Source organism: Typopeltis vanoorti, chromosome 13, assembly GCF_054136105.1.
Source record: "Typopeltis vanoorti isolate ZY-2024b chromosome 13, IOZ_Tvanoo_1.0, whole genome shotgun sequence".
Lineage (NCBI taxonomy): Eukaryota > Metazoa > Arthropoda > Arachnida > Uropygi > Thelyphonidae > Typopeltis > Typopeltis vanoorti.
Genome location: NC_143561.1, coordinates 88,548,395 through 88,566,406, shown reverse-complemented (window position 1 = coordinate 88,566,406; position 18,012 = coordinate 88,548,395). Strand labels below are relative to the sequence as shown.

Sequence of the window (18,012 nt, the reverse complement as noted above, 5' to 3'; positions counted from 1 at the left end):
ATTGTAAACAGCCGGCTGATCAAAGAGGTAGCAATATACAATTTTTTTAAAATTTCTATTCGGTGTATCCGGCCTTATTTATTTTAATATTGATCATTCTAAGAATTTTTTGTTTTCATGATAAAAATTTTGTTTCTTAAAAATGAACTTATGAACGGTGCCTCGGCGGCGGCGCCCCCTTCGTAGCGGCGCCCGCATGCTTGCATATCCGCTTCCGTCGGCCCTGGTTTTAACTTTAGTTTGCCTAGTCGAAATAATAATTAATAACAGAGTCATACTTTATTCTGTTATCAGACATTTCTTAGTACTTGTGGACCCAAGAGGGAAAGCATCTAAAACACAGAGCATTAATAAATGAAAATGCAGTTAGCAAGCGCAAAATTAGTTCCCACATATTTTTACAATGGACACATTGATAGGTATTATTATTATTATTATTATTATTATTATTTGATGTATGAAAAAAAATGCATTTGAAAGCATGAGATTATTTTCTTGTTTTTTTTCAGTTGCATTTTTACTTCTAAATGCATCCCTATATCCTCTTTTAAAAATTAATGAAACTAAATTCATGCTTTCTAGTTGCAATTTTTCATAAGGCCTATTCATATCTTCCTGTAAAAAATATCGGAACTAATTATTATTTTTTTTAAATTTTTTACTCATTTTGTATGTTATATAGTCTTATGAATGCCCTTTTTCTGAGTCATGTGTTGTAATGGCCATGTATATTATTGCACCGAGCATCGGTCAAAGCATCTGTAGTGCGCGCATGCATGTTGTTAAAATTAGAGTTTCAAGTAGTGAGAACATGAAAAAAACAGTTTACTGCTTACTTGATCAATAATATAGCAGAAGTATATGCATATTGTGCTCCTACCTCTTGAAGCTTTCGTTATTTCTACAAACGCATTTCATTTTGAACATCGTGGACGAACGTGCTTGGAAGACTCACGACAAATAAACGTAATGATATCAAGAAGTACATTGATTGGCTGCTGGAGATGGCGCTGTGCTTTAAACCATGTGTGTGTGTGTGTGTTAATTTCACGTGATATTATTAAATAATACAGGAAAGTAAGCTTTGTTAGCTGTTACAGAATCACGTGACGTGATTTCTTTGTTAAAATACGAGAAGTTTGAAGACTGATACTGTTAAATATGAATTGAGTTGTACTATTTGGAATGGCATCGATGAAGAAATTGTTTGGTTTTGTTATTTTAGCAGAGTTATTTTATTTTAGCTTTTCATTCACCTTCGGCACGGTAAGCTGTATGCATCGAAATATCGGTTTTATTAAATATTGACTTTGGAAATTTTACCTAGACTCTAAGGAGAGTCGGCTTGTTAAAAAATAGGCGGGGATTAGCCGCACTCAGCAAACACTGTATTAGAAAGAGAGAATCAGGCTGTTACCGAAACAGTGAATGAGTTTAAAGTACGATTGGTTGTATATGTATAGGTTGGTCGATTGGTAGAGCCGCTGCTACTAATGGCTCAACAAAAAGTTAAGCAAGTTTGAGCTCGGTTAGTAATTGTAAGGGAATCATCGTTCGATGCTGTTGGCACACTCTCCCTCCATGAATCTTATTATTAAAACACATAATTAGAATAATATGACGATGGGATTTCACATGATGAGAATTGCGCCATGGAGGCCTGACGATAGTGAAGATTTTTTCACTTGAAAGTGCACTAGCCAATCTGATACGGTAGTAGCAGAGTTTTTCCCTTCCTGGAAGCTCTGCTTTTTTATTTCGTGTACAGATAAATCAGCCATTAGAACACATAATTTACAGACAAAAAAAAAAAAAAAACGCAAAAAAACTTGTTGGTGGTGTGGGCGGTAGATGGCGCTCTGTGTAGTTGGAGGATTAAGTGGTGAGATGAGTAGAGTGCCTCTCTACAACAAGCTCTAGGTGGTGCCATGTGAAGTTTCCATTCACACTCAGCTATTACTGCAATACATAAAAACTTCAGTTTATTGGATAGAAATAAGGATGGTGCACAAAACAATAATAATGGACTTTTGCTATTACCACTGTTTCATCTCCAAAAAACCCAGGTGACCAAACTTGATATGACTGAATGCAACAGGGCCTTTTAAACAAGAAATGATACCTTCCTTATCTTTGTTAGCATGTTTTTCAATAACCAAGTAATTCTACTCTTGAGAGACACTTGTGACATTATGACTAGGAATTATAGACACGTTAACACAAGAATACAATGAAACCTGTGGTGAATTCATCACTAAAAAATGCATGTACTAACCACAGTGATAAGTTTTAATACGTAAATATTTCATCCCAAGTATCTTGGGACATCCTCAGTACAGTAATTCAAACAATACTGGGAATAACATACAGTTAGGGTGCATGATTACAAAATCTGAATATGCATGCAGTAACGTGTTATAGAATTAAATTAAAATATAACTGAGGAAAGAAAAAAAAGGTAACATATATAAAGAAATTATTTTACACAATTTTGTATGACAATTTCCCATACTTTAGGAATAGCAAGAACGTCATTGCGGTTTAAATTTGGTCTATGTAGTAGGGCTTCAGCACTTTCTTTTATATAAACATTCATGTTTATATAAAGATCTATGTAAAAGTTTTGTCTTTTCCCAATGGATCCTATGGTTTGGGTTTCCAACAACATGTTGAGCGAGGCCAGATTTCTGCAGTTTGAAAAGACAAATGTGGTCCTGATGTTCCGAAATGCATTTTTGAACAGATCTACCTGTCTGTCCAAAGTAAGACAACTTGCAGGAGCATGGGATCTCATACATGCCAGGTAATATCAGAGGAGAGGTTGTCTTTAGGAGAAGGTAACAAGTTATAGAATATAACTTGCTACCTTCTATCTTGTGTAATCTTCTGTAAACGTGCCTATAATTCCAAGTAATTCTATTCAAGTTACCTTGACCAAGCAATCCTATGAGATACCTCCCACCACACACAAAAAGGGGGTATGTGGAAATGATTCCCATCAGATCAGAAATATATAACAAAGTCTGAAGTAAATAAATATAAAATTAGTATTTTGATACTATGATGCCTTTTTCTTTAAGTAAGAAATACATTATTAGATATCTTTTATGTTTATTCTGTATAACAGCTAAAGATTTTAAACTTATAATTCACTATAATAAAAACATTTCATATTAAAAAAAATATTACTTATTAAGTAAGTTATGTTTATATGTGAGAAAAAGTCATACATACACATGCAAAGTGCACGGCAACTCCAAAAACCTAACTCTCCTACTCTGGATAGGTTGTGGGTTAAAGAACCTGGGAAGCTTTACTTTAAACATTTTTTCCATGTTGCCTGAGGCTTCCAATAATTAGGATAGTGGTTGGTGTTAAGCCATGCAAATAAAATCATCTACTACCTGAGGAATTTCACAAACATGCCACAGGATTTTTGCCATACTGGTTGTAAATCATCTCCCCTTTAGAACAGATATATCAGATAGAACCCATCTATCTATCATTTTTGTGTCCATTTTTGGCTTCATGGTCTGAAATGGGTTGCAGACCTTCATGTTAAGGTCTGCAATCCATCTTCTCCAAATAATTTCATCTTTTGCAACTGGTTGCAAAATGCTAGCCTGGTTGGCCAAGTGGTTAGCATACCTGCTCTCTGACTAACAGGCTGCAGGTTTAAATCCTGCCACCACGGGTATGGATGTTTGTGATTGTCTTCAGGTGGGTGATAAATTTCATTGTCCGGTGTGAGACCACTGCCTTGCTTAGTGGATGCCTAAAGTGTCTTGAAAAAAGTTCCATCTTTGGTCTCTAGATCAGGGTTTTCCTGACTATATAAAAATAAATGAACATTACAAGAAATATATATATATATAATTGAAAGAAATGGAGGGGAACCTTAGCTCACTCATGGTATAAATGTACTATAGGTTTACCAATAACCTGGGAAGAACATTTAAAAAAAAAAAAAAATAAATTCTGCAGCTCTCCCAGCCAGCTTTCAACCAAAATCACTATATGGCAATGTCAAAGCCATATAGTAATATGGCCTTGATATTGCCATTGAAAACCTTTTTGTTTTTATTATAATATTTGGGTGATTTCCATATATTATTCAATCTTCTGAAAATACTATTTTCTTTTGTAAATCTTTGTTATATTCTTGTCAGTTCCACCATCACTATTAGCATTAGCTCCCAGGGATAGGACCTTCTTAATTTCTTCTGCATGTTGTTATTATTATTATTATTATTATTATTATTCAGGCCTCTATGGAGTCAAGAGACTCATCGTGGGAGGACCTTCCTAGGAAACACGAAACCTATCATACCACTCCTTGAACTCATTGACCGTTCCTGCTCTCACCACTCTATCGGGCAATGCATTCCATGGATCAGCCACCCAATTGGTGGCACACCATTTGGGAGATGCTGATCTAGATAGCTGTGATATAAGAATCCATGTTATTTCTCTCCTTATACTTCTAACTTTTTTTTCATAATCCAGTGAATGATTGCTAAAAGGTAGACCAGACATTGTGCAACCTTGTCTCACATAGTTCTTATCTCAAAACATTCTGATGTTTGTCGTGCATTAACTTAACTTTTGCTTTGTTCATTATTATTATTATTAACATCTGACTTTGTGGAGTCAGAGACTCATCGTGGGAGGTACATGCTATTGCACATAATGTTCATCCATCCATGCCTTAAACTGATTCATTTTGTCTATTCACAACACACTCAGGCAATGCATTCCACTCACCAACCACTCTCCATGCAAAGAATCGACTCCTTGCTCCTCTGCTCATACCCTCCTTATACAGTTTCCAGTGATGTCCTCTTGTTCTGCCCCCCCCCCCCACCATTCTGTGAAAAAATCTCTTCAGTGTCAATCTGATAACAACCCCTGACTAGTTTATGTCTTAATCATATCCCCCCCCCTTCCTCCTACATAGGAGGAAGAGGTGGGAGGGGGATATACACTTTTCATACATTTCTTTTATTCTTATATATTTGTGCTTATCATGACTTACATCTGGTGAGCACGACTGGCAACTCAGAAGTACCTGTGCTGGATTCGATCATACTTCATGCTTATCTGATAGTCAGATCCCTTTCCTGTCTCCTTAATTTCATCTCGTCTAACTTCTCTGATTCTTGGCCCTATACTATTAGATTAGTTGAGTGATAAGGGTCTCTATTTCATTCCTCCCTTTCCATTTCGTATTATTCTATTATACAGCTAGCAGAAAGCTATGAAATGCATCTCCCAATTTCTGTGGTCAACGTGGGAGACTAAAAACCTCCATGAATATGAAGAGAAGAAAGAAAGGCCATAGTGTCCAAGGCCATAATGGACAAAGTAATATAATCATGAATAAGATGATTTTTGGTCAAAAATATGAATAAAGAATTTTCATGCCTACAGAGAAGAGAAGGATGAAAACAAATCTGATCAACTGATAAATAAGAAGAAATGACCAGCAAGAATTCTGTACATAGCTATCTATAATGTGGATACTCTTATCGGTGATGATGGATTAATACACCTAGATAAAGAGCTGGAAGGTATTAAATGGGATATAAGTGAATGTAGATGTAAAGGAAATATGATCCAAGATCTAAACAGTGGGCATCTGTTAAAAACAAGTAGAAAGCAAGATGAAAACAAACATGATATTGTTTTTTTTTCTTTTTTTTTTGATTAACAATAAAATAAAAAATGTCAGAGGATGTAAAATTCATATCAGAAAGAATCTGCCAAATCACAGTAAGACATGGAACTTGTTTAGAGCCAAATACATCACCATCTAGAAAATGGTAAACATTATTTTAATATTTTGATTGGTTGATTTCAATGCAGAGTAGAAGAAAATAAAAATCCAAATGAAGCATCTATGGGAATTAATGGCATTGGCACCAGAAATGAAAGTGGGAGATGTGTTAGTGGAATTTACAAAAGAAAGAAATCTAAAAATAATGAACACTTTTTTTTTTTTTTTTTTTCAAAAAGAAACCTCAAAACAAATGGACTTAGAGACACCCAAATGGAACTAACAAGAATGAAATTGATTATATATATTAACAGACAAACCATATATGGTACAAGACATAAAATATTATATGCAAAGCAAGGTTAAGCAATGATCATAGATTAGTCCAAAATAAAATAGTGATAAACTTAAGAAAGACAAAACTGATTTAAAAAAATGAAAACCAGAAACATCTTAGAAATATTGCAAATGAAAAAAAGAAGAATTTCAAGTAAATTTAGAGAAAGACATTAAAAAAAAAAATCTAATTTTGAATATTGAAAATTTCAACAGTATTCTAACAAAAAGTGTAATAAAGGATGCTGAAAATTTATCTGGGAACTCAAAAGGAGCAAAAAGACAGTTTAGAAAAGGAACTGAAGAAAAAAGAAACATGAAACAAAATGCACATGGTGTAAGAAACATAGAGTTTACCGAAGAACATTCTATGTTTCTTAGCAAAGTACATAAAGAACATTCTTTTGCAAAGTACATAGAATGTACTTTGCAAAACAATAAGGAAAAAAGGTAAGAGAGGATATAAGACAAGACATTTCAATACAAAAGAACAACACTAGAGGAAAAAAAAAAAAAACAGTATAAGGGAAACAAGAAAACTTCTTGATAATGCAGGTAATCTTTATATGTGTGAAAGATGAAAATGGAATACTGATAACAAAAATGTTGGGATTATAATTAAATTTTATCAAGAATTATATACAAATAAGGAGAAAGTAATAGAGAGAAAAGGATAATGAAAACTGCAGTGAATACACAGTCAAAGATGATGAAGTTAAACATGCAGTTACAAAAATGAAAAATGGAAAGACACCTGTACGATGGAATAGTAATGGAAATGTCGAAAAATGGAGATCTCTTGCATAGAAAACTGGCAAATTGTATACTGAGATTTTAAGAAGAGTCAAGAAAAATTGGAATACTAGTAAAATCATCCTTCTCTATATGAAAGGTGATAAAACTGACATAAGAAATTATAGACCTATAACCCTTCTTCCAGTCCTTCATAAGCTTTTTACAAATATTATAGGCAGAATAAACAATATATTAAGTTTCCTTCAACCGAAAGAACAGGCAGGTTTCAGAATATCTTTCTCAATGTTAGATTATTTACAAGCCTTAAATCAAGTAATGGTAAAAAAATAAATAAATATATATATATAAATACCAATTTCTTTGGCTTTCATAGATTATGAAAAAGCCTTCAACTCAATAGACCTACGTAAAATGCTTGAAGCTTTAAAACACATGATTTTCAGGGGGATGAAGATGTACTGTAGAAGGTTGACTAAGTTAGTGTCAGGTTTATAGAATGCTAGTAAGTCAGATAGGAGGAGAGATTGAGGGAATGCAATTTACAGAGCCTTGTGAATAGAAGAAGAGGGGATACAATTGTGACATATAAGTTGGTGAGGGATTGTTATCAGATTAACTTGGAGAAGATATTTCATAGAATAGAGGGAGGCAAGAGTAGAACTAGAGGCCATCCATAGAAGCTATATAAGAAGTATGTGAGCAGGGGGGAGTGAGAAGCTGGTTCTTTGCATTGAGAGTGATTGGTGAGCGGAATGAATTGCCTGAAAGTGTGGTGAAGCTGTGAATGGGCATGGTTCAGCGATCTTTTGGCAGGGGAAAGTATAGACCTCCTGCAATTGAGTCCTTTGACTCTATGGAGGTCAGATATTAATAATAATAAATATCTGACCTCCATGGAGTCAAAGTATAGACCTTCTCATTATTGTAGGAGGTCTATATTTTCCCATGCCAAAAGATCACTTCTGATTTATCAACAGCAATTTCTTTAGTTGTCTTAAGCATTTTTATTGCTATATTATTTGCCACTTGCCTTTCCACTTTTCATCTTCTGTATTATGTTCATTATTTCATTTTTAGATATTGGTTCTTTATGTTGAAAGTTATTGAAATTTGGTTCTAATGTAATATTTAAATATATGTTTATAGGAGGTTATCCCATTATTGAACTTATGTCAATTACATATATTTTTTTTCTTTGTTTAACATCTTATTGCAGCAAACATCATAATTTTTGCCCATGGGTCATGATGGGTTACAGCAAACATAACATCAAATGATGAACATATCATCAAATGTTTGATGCCTGTTTCACCATCCTTTGCCACTTCTTTCTGTCCACTGCCAGATGACTCATATCCTGCAAACTCTTTCCACACCACTCTTTCACATCATATACCCACTCTCAAATAGGACATATCATTTGATATGTCCTATTTGAATCACTATTAGTGATAGAACACAGGTCAGCAAGACTGCAGGAGTGAAAAAGAGTGATTGCCAAGGTACGAGATTTAAAGAACAAGTTAAAGAGTGCAGAAGGATATAATGCAGAAGCACCTTCACCTATTTTTCTTGAGAAAAAGAGGCAAAGAATAACTAGTGATGTTATGGAGATTCCATTATTAATGGTATGGTGAAATAAGAGAGGGTCCAAAAGGTCTGTTTTCTAGGATGGAGCATGAACAAGGTGTTGCATTTTTGGATGTGTGAAGTATATGAACAGAAATTAGTAGCAGTTGTGGGAACAAATGATTTTGCTGGACAGAAAGAGAATGTGGGATGGAAGTTATTGAGGAAAGTGAAAGATAGCGACATAGTAGGAAAGATTGTCAGTATGTTGCCAAGGTGTGATGATTATGTGTCTAGACTGTAAGCAAGTATCATGACTGGTATGTTGGCAGAGCTGTGAGGAGAAAGGAGTATGGTTAATGTGTGGGATGCATTCCAGGGAATGATAGATTTGTAGAAAAGCGATGAATTGCATTTAAATGGATTTGGTGGGAATGAGTCAGTCTGAAACGATTGCTGCTTGAAGGAAGTGTAATGAGTGATGTGAACAAGAAATCAAGGAAGTATGAGATGATGTGAATGATCAGGAGAGTGGAACAAGTGAGAGAACAGAAATGCAGTGTGGTGGTGGTGGTGGGGGGAATTGGACAGAGAGACACAGTGTAAGGAAAGTAGATGTTGGAAGCAATTATGAATGTGTATAGGGATGGTCAGCATAGTGAGATGGCCTGGGATGTAAGGGGAGTAGTTGAGTATAAGAAGATATATAACATAAGTGGTGATAAATTTGATTGGGAAGGTGTGGAGAAATCATAGCCAACAAATGGCATGAGTAGGCCTGGTTATTTGCTACATTGATTTAAAAATGCATCAGAAATAAGGGAGGTGAAATTCTTTTGTTGATCATAACATAGTTGGATGATATCCTGACAGGAGTAGAAATGGAAGGATATGATATTTTTGTAAGGGTACAAAGGACAAGAATGGGGGTAGATGCTGTTGATGATAGCAGGGGAATTATTAGACCCACCTTTATATATATATATATATATATATATATATATAAAACTGAAGTGGACAGAGCTCGACTCTTCATGATATTTTTGATATTGTTCTTGGTTGAGACTTACAGAAAGTTTTTTTTTCACTTGGTTATAAACTAAACTAATAGTCGTGAAAGTACTTAATGTGCAAACTGTTTGCTTACATTTGGATAAAGGATTAAACAAGAATATAATTTCTTGGCAAGTTTAATTTAGTTAAGACTTATGCTTGAATTTTTTCCTACTTGACTTTGGACTAAAAAAGAGAACAAACCCAGCATTTCTTTGCTATAGATTTGTTAGATTTGTGTGCTATAATCAGTGAAATAATCATTTATAGCACAGATGCAGTAATAGATCACTAAACGTCTCATCTTACAACTGTTTGCAGTAGTCAGAGACTCATCATAGGAGGTACACACTGTTGCAGACAATACTCATCCAACCATGCTTTAAACTGATTCAATGTGTCTACATTCACAACACACTCAGGCAATGCATTCCACTCACCAACTACTCTCCATGCAAAGAATCAACTCCTCACTTCTCTGCTTACACCCTTCTCATACAGTTTCCAGTGATGGCCTCTTGTTCTACCCCCCCTCTCTCTCTCCATTCTATGAAAAATCTTTTCGATGTCAACCTGATAACAACCCCTGACTTGCTTATATATCTCAATCATATCTGCCCTCTTCTTCCTATTCGTGAGGCTTTGCATCTTACATTCTCTCAATCTGGCCTTGTACCCCACATTCCAAAGACCACTGACCACCTTTGTGAATCTTCTCTGGAGAGTCTTTCTAACATATCCTCGTCCCCATGAATTAGCAATGGAATTTGCACAACTGATTTATAATGATCTATAATACTCTATAGAGTATTATAACTCTATGTTGATAATCTTTATTTAAACTGTTTATTTCTTTCTAATAAATATATATTCATGACTTCATGATTTATATACAGTATACACTTGGATTTTGCTAGTGATTAAAAAAAAAAAATAAATAAATAAAGCCGTGCTTATATATATATATATATATATATATATATATATATATATATAAATCACTCTCGCGCATAAGAAGTAGCAGGATATATAATAAATAAATGTCATGTATGGGCTAGGATCAGGAGTAGAGTAATTTGTTGATAATCTTCTGAAACAATTGGAGGTTGTAGTCTTTTAGAAATACTTCATGGGGGGAGACTGTTCCACAGAACTGATGGATGGAATGAAAGATGACTAGAAGTAGCAGGATTGATAAGTATGCATTTTAGCTGTAAAGGGATGTTGGACAGCTGTTACTTTGAGTTCCTGCAGATCTGGCAGGAATAGGAAGCACATAATGGATGTTAGTTCTGCTGAAAAGCAGCTGTGGAAATATCTACAAGAAGAGGTCTGCAGAAACTCACTTCTATGAGACAGTGGCTGAAGGTCCTGTGAGAAAGGTGTCATTAATCAACTTATTCCACTTATTGGAGGCCTGAAGTGGCTTGAAAACATTCCATGTTTGGTTTGTAGAGCAGGGTTTCTGGACTATATAGAAATGAATAAAAAAAAATTACAAAAAGAAAAATATATAAAATCAATAAAAATGGGAGGAAAAAATCCTTATCCCACCCATAGTAAAAATGTACTGTAGATTGATTAATAACTATTCATGGGTGGGAACTATATATATATATATATATATATAGTCAAGAAGTTTTAGGGTGATCTTAGGTGCAACATCCCAACTATGAGAGTAGTATTCCAAGGTTGAGTGGATTTGAGGTTTATAGAGTTATAGAGTAAGTAACAGGTAAGAAGAGAAGTACCATCTAGAGCAGCGGTTCCCAACGTATTTTGATTGCAGAACACTTCTCACCTTGATAAAAAAAAATTTTGGAACCCTGACAATTTTTACTGATTTATAAATAAAAAATAATAAAAAAATATAAATTATTGAAAATACAAAAACAAACAAACAACAGATTAATAATGGAAAAGCAAATATTATTAATTCAGACTAGTAATTAATGTGAAGGATTAAACTTATTTTCTTTTAATATTCTTTCAAAATTTGGTTTAATTGTGAATAGCAGAATTCTAATATCAGGAGCGGCATTCAACTTTTGTATTTTGTTTTTGTCGCAGTGTAGAGCGAAAATTCGTTTTTGCACAAATGTGTGGTGCTAAATGGCAACAAACAACAAATTGCCTTTTTGATTAAATTTGGATATTCTTCTTTTAAGTCACACCAAAACTTGTTTAATGAAACTTCATTAAATTTAACTTTTATTTGGCTGTTAAATTTCAGATCAATGAGATTTTCATAGTCTGAAGTAGATAGTTCCTCTGGTTTTTCTTCAGTATGCTACACAAGTAATGCTAGTGCCTTGATCTATATTTTTGTCAGTATCCGCTTGACCAATCTTGTCACTCGAAACATGTGAACTGTTTGCTACACTTTTTTTTTTAAAACTCCTCTCACCAAAAATTCCATGATATTTTCATTTAGGGCATACTCAATCATAATATTATAAATTTATATGATGCCCACTTTATTTTTATATGAAAAGTACATAAGACATCACAAAATGATTGCAGTGCAAAACAATACCAATCTATGACTGATATGCCCACCTCACTACAGATGATTTTGTCGGGGGATATGACTCAACTAGTAGTGGGAGAATTGAATACAGATATTTGATTCATTCATCCACCACTTGACACAACGGATTTTATTGAAATTTTTGAAACTTTAATAAATTTTTCATATATATTTTAAACTATTAATTAGAGCTCAAAAACTAATTTTATTGCGGAACCCCAAATTTTATTGGCGAACCCTAGAGTTCTACGGAACACAAGTTGGGAACCACTGATCTAGAGTGAAAAAGGATACCAAGTTTTTTAGAAGCTGAGAATGCTACAGAAGTGATGTGATTTTGACTGAAAAGGCTTGGAGTAAGAGAAGAGATAGAGGGACTTGGTCTTGACTATTGAGCTGAGCATTATCAAAAGTAAGAGAAGAACTAAGGCCACTTTTGTGAGAAAACAAATAAAATTCTGTTTCGGAAGCAGTGCAGTGTGACTAGGTTATTATTGTTCCATTGCAGTATGTTGTTAAGATCAGTGTTTAGAGCACTAATTGAAGATAATCATGAAATTTGAGATGATTAAGTCATTCAGCAAACATGAACAGGGTTTGAAGTTAGTGACAGCAGGTCATTTATGTATATGAGGAAGATTGTGGTTGAAAGAGTAGAATCCTGAGGAACACCTGCATTAACAGGATAATCTAAGAGAGAACACCTTTCATCATTACAGGTAGTGAATGGTTCTGAGACTAGCATTCCATGACCATAAGATTGCAATTTTCTGAGAAGCCCTTAGTACCAAACCTTTGAAATGTCAAAGGTTTGTTACTAAGGTTTGGAGAAACCTATGCAATAGTATAGGTTTCTCCAACCCTTTCCATGACACTTGTCCAGAGGTGAGTGGTGTAGGTGAAATCTGCTGTGGATCTTGATATGGTAAAATCCATACTGGTGATCACAGTTGTTGGTAGTTTTCCAGAGAAGTTGAGTATTGATTGTCTTCTCCATTACTTTAGAGAGCACTGAGAGACAAGAGAAATAGTTTGATAATTTTAAGGTAGTCACATTGGCTTTTTTTTTTTTTTTTTTTGGAATTGGCTGCATATGGGTTTGATTCCATGCTTTAGAGTGCTACCTTTAGTATAACAGTGTATAGATGATAAAGAACAGGTGTTTAGGATCACATCTTTTGAGCACAATTGGTGGAATATCAACAAGACCAGAAGCTTTTTTAGTATCCAGGCTTTTCAAGATTCTTGTGATGCAGAAGGCCACTGCCAGCATGTGATGCAATGTTCTAGGTAAAGGAGATGATTTGCCTTGGTCATCTATGGAAGAGAGGAATAAAACCAGGATGTCAGCATTGTCTTTAGGCGATGATGCAGAGTTACCATTGGGGTGAGAAAGAAGAGGAAGCACAGAGGGACAAAAGTTACACCAACAGCTTGGTAAGGGTCCAGAAGGCACAACTGCTGTTGGCACAGTTGGTGAGTGTCTGCATTTAGCCCTGTTGAAGTCAGATTTAGCCCCTCTTTAATGATGAATCTACAAGTATTAGGGGCAGCTGTCTAGGCTGTGAATGAAGCTCGAGTTTTGGTCTCAAGCCACTAATGATAGGCTGTTTTCTTTTCTAGGGGTGTCTTGGCACACTTCCTAGTAAAGCATCCCTGAGGGGGTAAGGTAGGAATTTTGAACAGAGCAAGGAATGAAAGTTTCCATTCCAATATGGATTATTTCTATAACAAGATCATAATAGGCACCTGGATCTGAAGAATGAAAACAGTAGTCTGACCATGGAAAGGAGGAGTAAGTCACATAAGTCCTCCCATTTGACATTGTTGTAATGCTAAAGTATATGAGGTTGTGAATAGCTAAGGAAAGGATACTCTATCGGTTTGTGATCTGAATTACCAAGGAGAGCAGTCCAGTGTACACTTAAACAGTGTACCTGGAAGAAGTAGTTAGGAAGTGATCCAAAAAGTGTTGGATGAGTGAAGAGGATTGTCAGGAATTCTGGGGAAGATTTGTTTTAGATCATTGTTTTACAGAAAAAAAATCCCTGCCTCTCTTGATCAGTGGAATCGGATAAAGGAAGCCAGGTAGTTGTAGACATTAGTCACCAAGAAAGAAGACTTCACTATTTGGGAATTTGGACTGAATGAAATCAAGCTTCCTAGATAAGAAGTCAAAGTGGTCAAATTGATTTTCAGTTTGACCACTTTGACTTCTTATCTAGGACTTCTTATCCTATCTTATTACAGGAGGTCAAAAAAAAGGGAGAAGTTCTAGTAAACTAGGCATCCTTTGGAAAGGAATATTGGATCACACAAAGGCACAAACACCTCCCATCTGGTGGAAGGAATCATTACATGGTTTAATTTATACAGTTAAGATGGGCTATGGTGGGTGTGGAGATTTTAGAGGATGTCAGAAATAAAACATCGGGTTTGAACATTTGATGATGCTGATTCATGTCATTTAAGTTAATTTTGATGCCAAGAATGTTGAAGTGATCATGGAAGTTTTTTATAAGATTTTTTGAGTTTAAGTTTTTTTGGAGGGAATTTTTGAGGGAGATTTATTTCTTAATTTATCTACAATGACACTATAATGTTTAGGTTTACTCTCATGCCACTGAAGAGAACATGCAGTGGGAGAAAATATCCTTGGACATGCTGCCCGTCTACATAGAATCGTCTCCAAACCATAATATGGCCTCAATAGTCCTCCCTCTGCATGCCATTACACAGTCTCCCTCCAGGCACGACCTGGCAGCAGATGGCAGTGAGATTATGTGTCAGCTGATCATGAAGTCTCTTCAAATCATGTACAGTCTTGTACATTAACTGGCTGCCAGCCTTCCAGAAGAAATTCTTTACTGCTGTATCTTCAAACATTGAGATGTTATGGATCTCTATCTTATTTTTTTTTGGCATGTTCGTGATGTACTAGCACTGCATGTTGACAGATTGGTGGGAGAGAACAGAAACTAGAACTCTTGTGGTAGTAACCAAACAGGAAATAGCCATTTCACAATAAGCAAGGTACTGTTATTTCATCAGATGACAAAATCATCTGCAGCCTAGTATAAATTGTAATTTATAAAATGTTCTGCCATTCACACCTGAATATGTTTCTTGATTCTTTACAACAAGAGTGAAATCAAATTTTTGAATAGGTAGATCTCTAAGTTATCCAATTATGAAGTATGTTATAGTAGTTGTAGAATATTCTATGAAAGTATTAAAAGAAAGAGTGTAATATTACAGAACAACAGCTAATCTGTTGTTCTGTAGTATTTATATATATATATATATATATATATATATATATATATATATATTAGATTATGTTGGAGTTATAGTCTTGTTATGTATTAGCCCAAGTTTTTTTTTTTTTTTACTTTCAAATTAAAAGTTTATTTTTTAACTAGGATGAATGTGCAACAGGAAAATATCCTCCTCCAAGAAGGTAAGATGGTTATTTCTGAAAATAATTCTAAAAGTAATTCTAATACGAAAATTTCCTTAAAATAACTAGCCAGAGAAGTGTTATGCACGGGGACAAACAGACAAATCACATCTAAAAGTAGCAAGACTTATACGTTGGTTAGACATAACTGGTAATTAGTTTACGGAATTAACAACGCATATAAAGTATATTAATTAAAGGTAACTTTAATGAATAACTTCTATATTTTGGCAACGTCACATTGCCATCTTCAGGAACATAAAGATATGGTATGTGCTCTCAGGAACTAACACAAAGCAAATGAGGAAGAAAGCAAGAAACTAATATTGTTCCTAAAGTCCTAATGGTGCCCTCTTGCGGGCTAATTTGGTAGTCTTGGCAGTTGGACTGAAGTTCTCATAATGAAAGTCTCCCAAATTTGGGGCAGTTTCATGCACCCAAATTTGTTGAGGTTAGGAACGTTTTTTAGAGCTGCTGAAGATTCTTTGAATAATCTTTCGTATTTAAACTTGCTGCGATGAATTATTTTTGTTTTCTTCCAACGAATTTTATGGTGGGTATCTAAGGCATGGTCTGCCAGCCCAGAGCGGCTGTACTGGTGAAACCGTATTTTTTCGAATTCCTTTCTTGCCGATTTGCATGAGATGTCATGAAGTATAGACCATAGATCAAGGCCGAGTGTATTCGAAAGCTCTTCCTCTAGCGCCCGTAAGGTTTTGTTTTCATCGGCAAGGAGAACGCGCGTCGCGGTAATTTGTTCTCTTAACAGGGCGAAGCTAGTGCGGTTATAAATGCGTAGAGCTTTCTCGGAAGTAAAACGGTGCTTCAAATTGACACAATTAGGGATCACTTTGTTATCCCGGCAGTGTTTTAGGAACGTCAGACGATTTATTTGCCTCGATATCTTCAACCTCAATTTGCCCTATTGACGGGCCTTTCGTGCGATTGCATCTCCGTGGATGATCATGATTCTAGTAGCAAGACTTATACGTTTACGGAATATACTGGTAATTAGTTTACGGAATTAACAACGCATATAAAGTATATTAATTAAAGGTAACTTTAATGAATAACTTCTATAACCAATATCCAATAATGGTTAGATATAACTGGTAATTAGTTTACGGAATTAACAACGCATATAAAGTATATTAATTAAAGGTAACTTTAATGAATAACTTCTATAACCATATCCTCAAAAAATAGGACCTTACTTCCTGTTACAGACCATATAAAAAGTTGGCATTCTTTATCCGCTCTACCAAAGACCAACCACTTCCCCTAGACCTACCTGGTGTATACCAGGTCCCTTGCAGCTGCAAATTGTCCTACTTTGGCCAAACAGGCAGAACAACAAATATCAGGATTTCAGAACACCAAGACTACATCCGGTTTCACCAGTACAGCTGCTCTGGGCTGGCAGACCATGCCTTAGATACCCACCATAAAATTCGTTGGAAGAAAACAAAAATAATCCATCGCAGCAAGTTTAAATACGAAAGATTATTCAAAGAATCTTCAGCAGCTCTAAAAAACGTTCCTAACCTCAACAAATTTGGGTGCATGAAACTGCCCCAAATTTGGGAGACTTTCATTATGAGAACTTCAGCCCAACTGCCAAGACTACCAAATTAGCCCGCAAGAGGGCACCATTAGGACTTTAGGAACAATATTAGTTTCTTGCTTTCTTCCTCATTTGCTTTGTGTTAGTTCCTGAGTGCACATACCATATCTTTATGTTCCTGAAGATGGCAATGTGACGTTGCCGAAATATAGAAGTTATTCATTAAAGTTACCTTTAATTAATATACTTTATATGCGTTGTTAATTCCGTAAACTAATTACCAGTCACATCTAAAAGTGTACTTGTTTTGCAAAACACAAGCGGAAAAGACATAACATATACATTAAATGACATGGATAGTATATGAGGGTAGTCTGAAAAGTTCTCGGCTTAACAATGAAAAAACAAATTTATAATTTCAAAATTATTTTTATTTTTCAACATAATATCTCCCTTAAGACTAATACATTTATTCCAGCGATGCTCCAGCACCATTATCCTGTCCCTGTATTGGTTCTCAGTAAGATCTGCAAAATATCCCTCTTCAGCTGTAATCACCTCTTGATTCGAAGAAAAATGCTGACCAGCGAGGAAGAGTTTTAGTTTTGGGAAGAGATAGAAGTCAGAGGTAGCCAAATCTGGGAAATAGGGTGGATGTTCAGACAATGCATTGTGCGGATCCCTTAATTTTCCCATTTCCAAAACACCTTGTGGGCAAGTGCATTGTCTTGATGAAAGATGATTTTTTTCTTCTGCAAACTGGGTCTTTTTTCACGAATTTTTTTGTCCAGTCTGGTTAAAAGATTGGAATAATATTCCCTGGTTATTGTTTTACCCTTTTCAAGTTAATTAATAAACAAAATGCCTTTTAGCATCCCAAAACACCGATCCCTGACCTTTCCTGCTGATAGAACCGACTTTGTCTTCTTCGGCTCTGAACAACTGGCTTCTGTCCACTGTTTGGATTC

At 35.1% G+C, this 18,012-nt stretch overlaps 1 protein-coding gene across 1 annotated transcript in view; it reads left to right on the top strand.

Moving 5' to 3' along the window:
* The first annotated feature begins 737 nt into the window (after positions 1-737).
* Positions 738-18,012, top strand: part of LOC150100343 (acid ceramidase-like) — a 179,320-nt gene continuing 162,045 nt past the window's right edge. The window contains exons 1-2 of the mRNA XM_090402680.1: positions 738-1,266; positions 15,443-15,480. Coding sequence (XP_090258806.1) covers positions 1,186-1,266; positions 15,443-15,480 — 119 coding nt within the window. The 5' untranslated portion in view covers positions 738-1,185. The remainder of the gene's footprint in view (positions 1,267-15,442; positions 15,481-18,012) is intronic.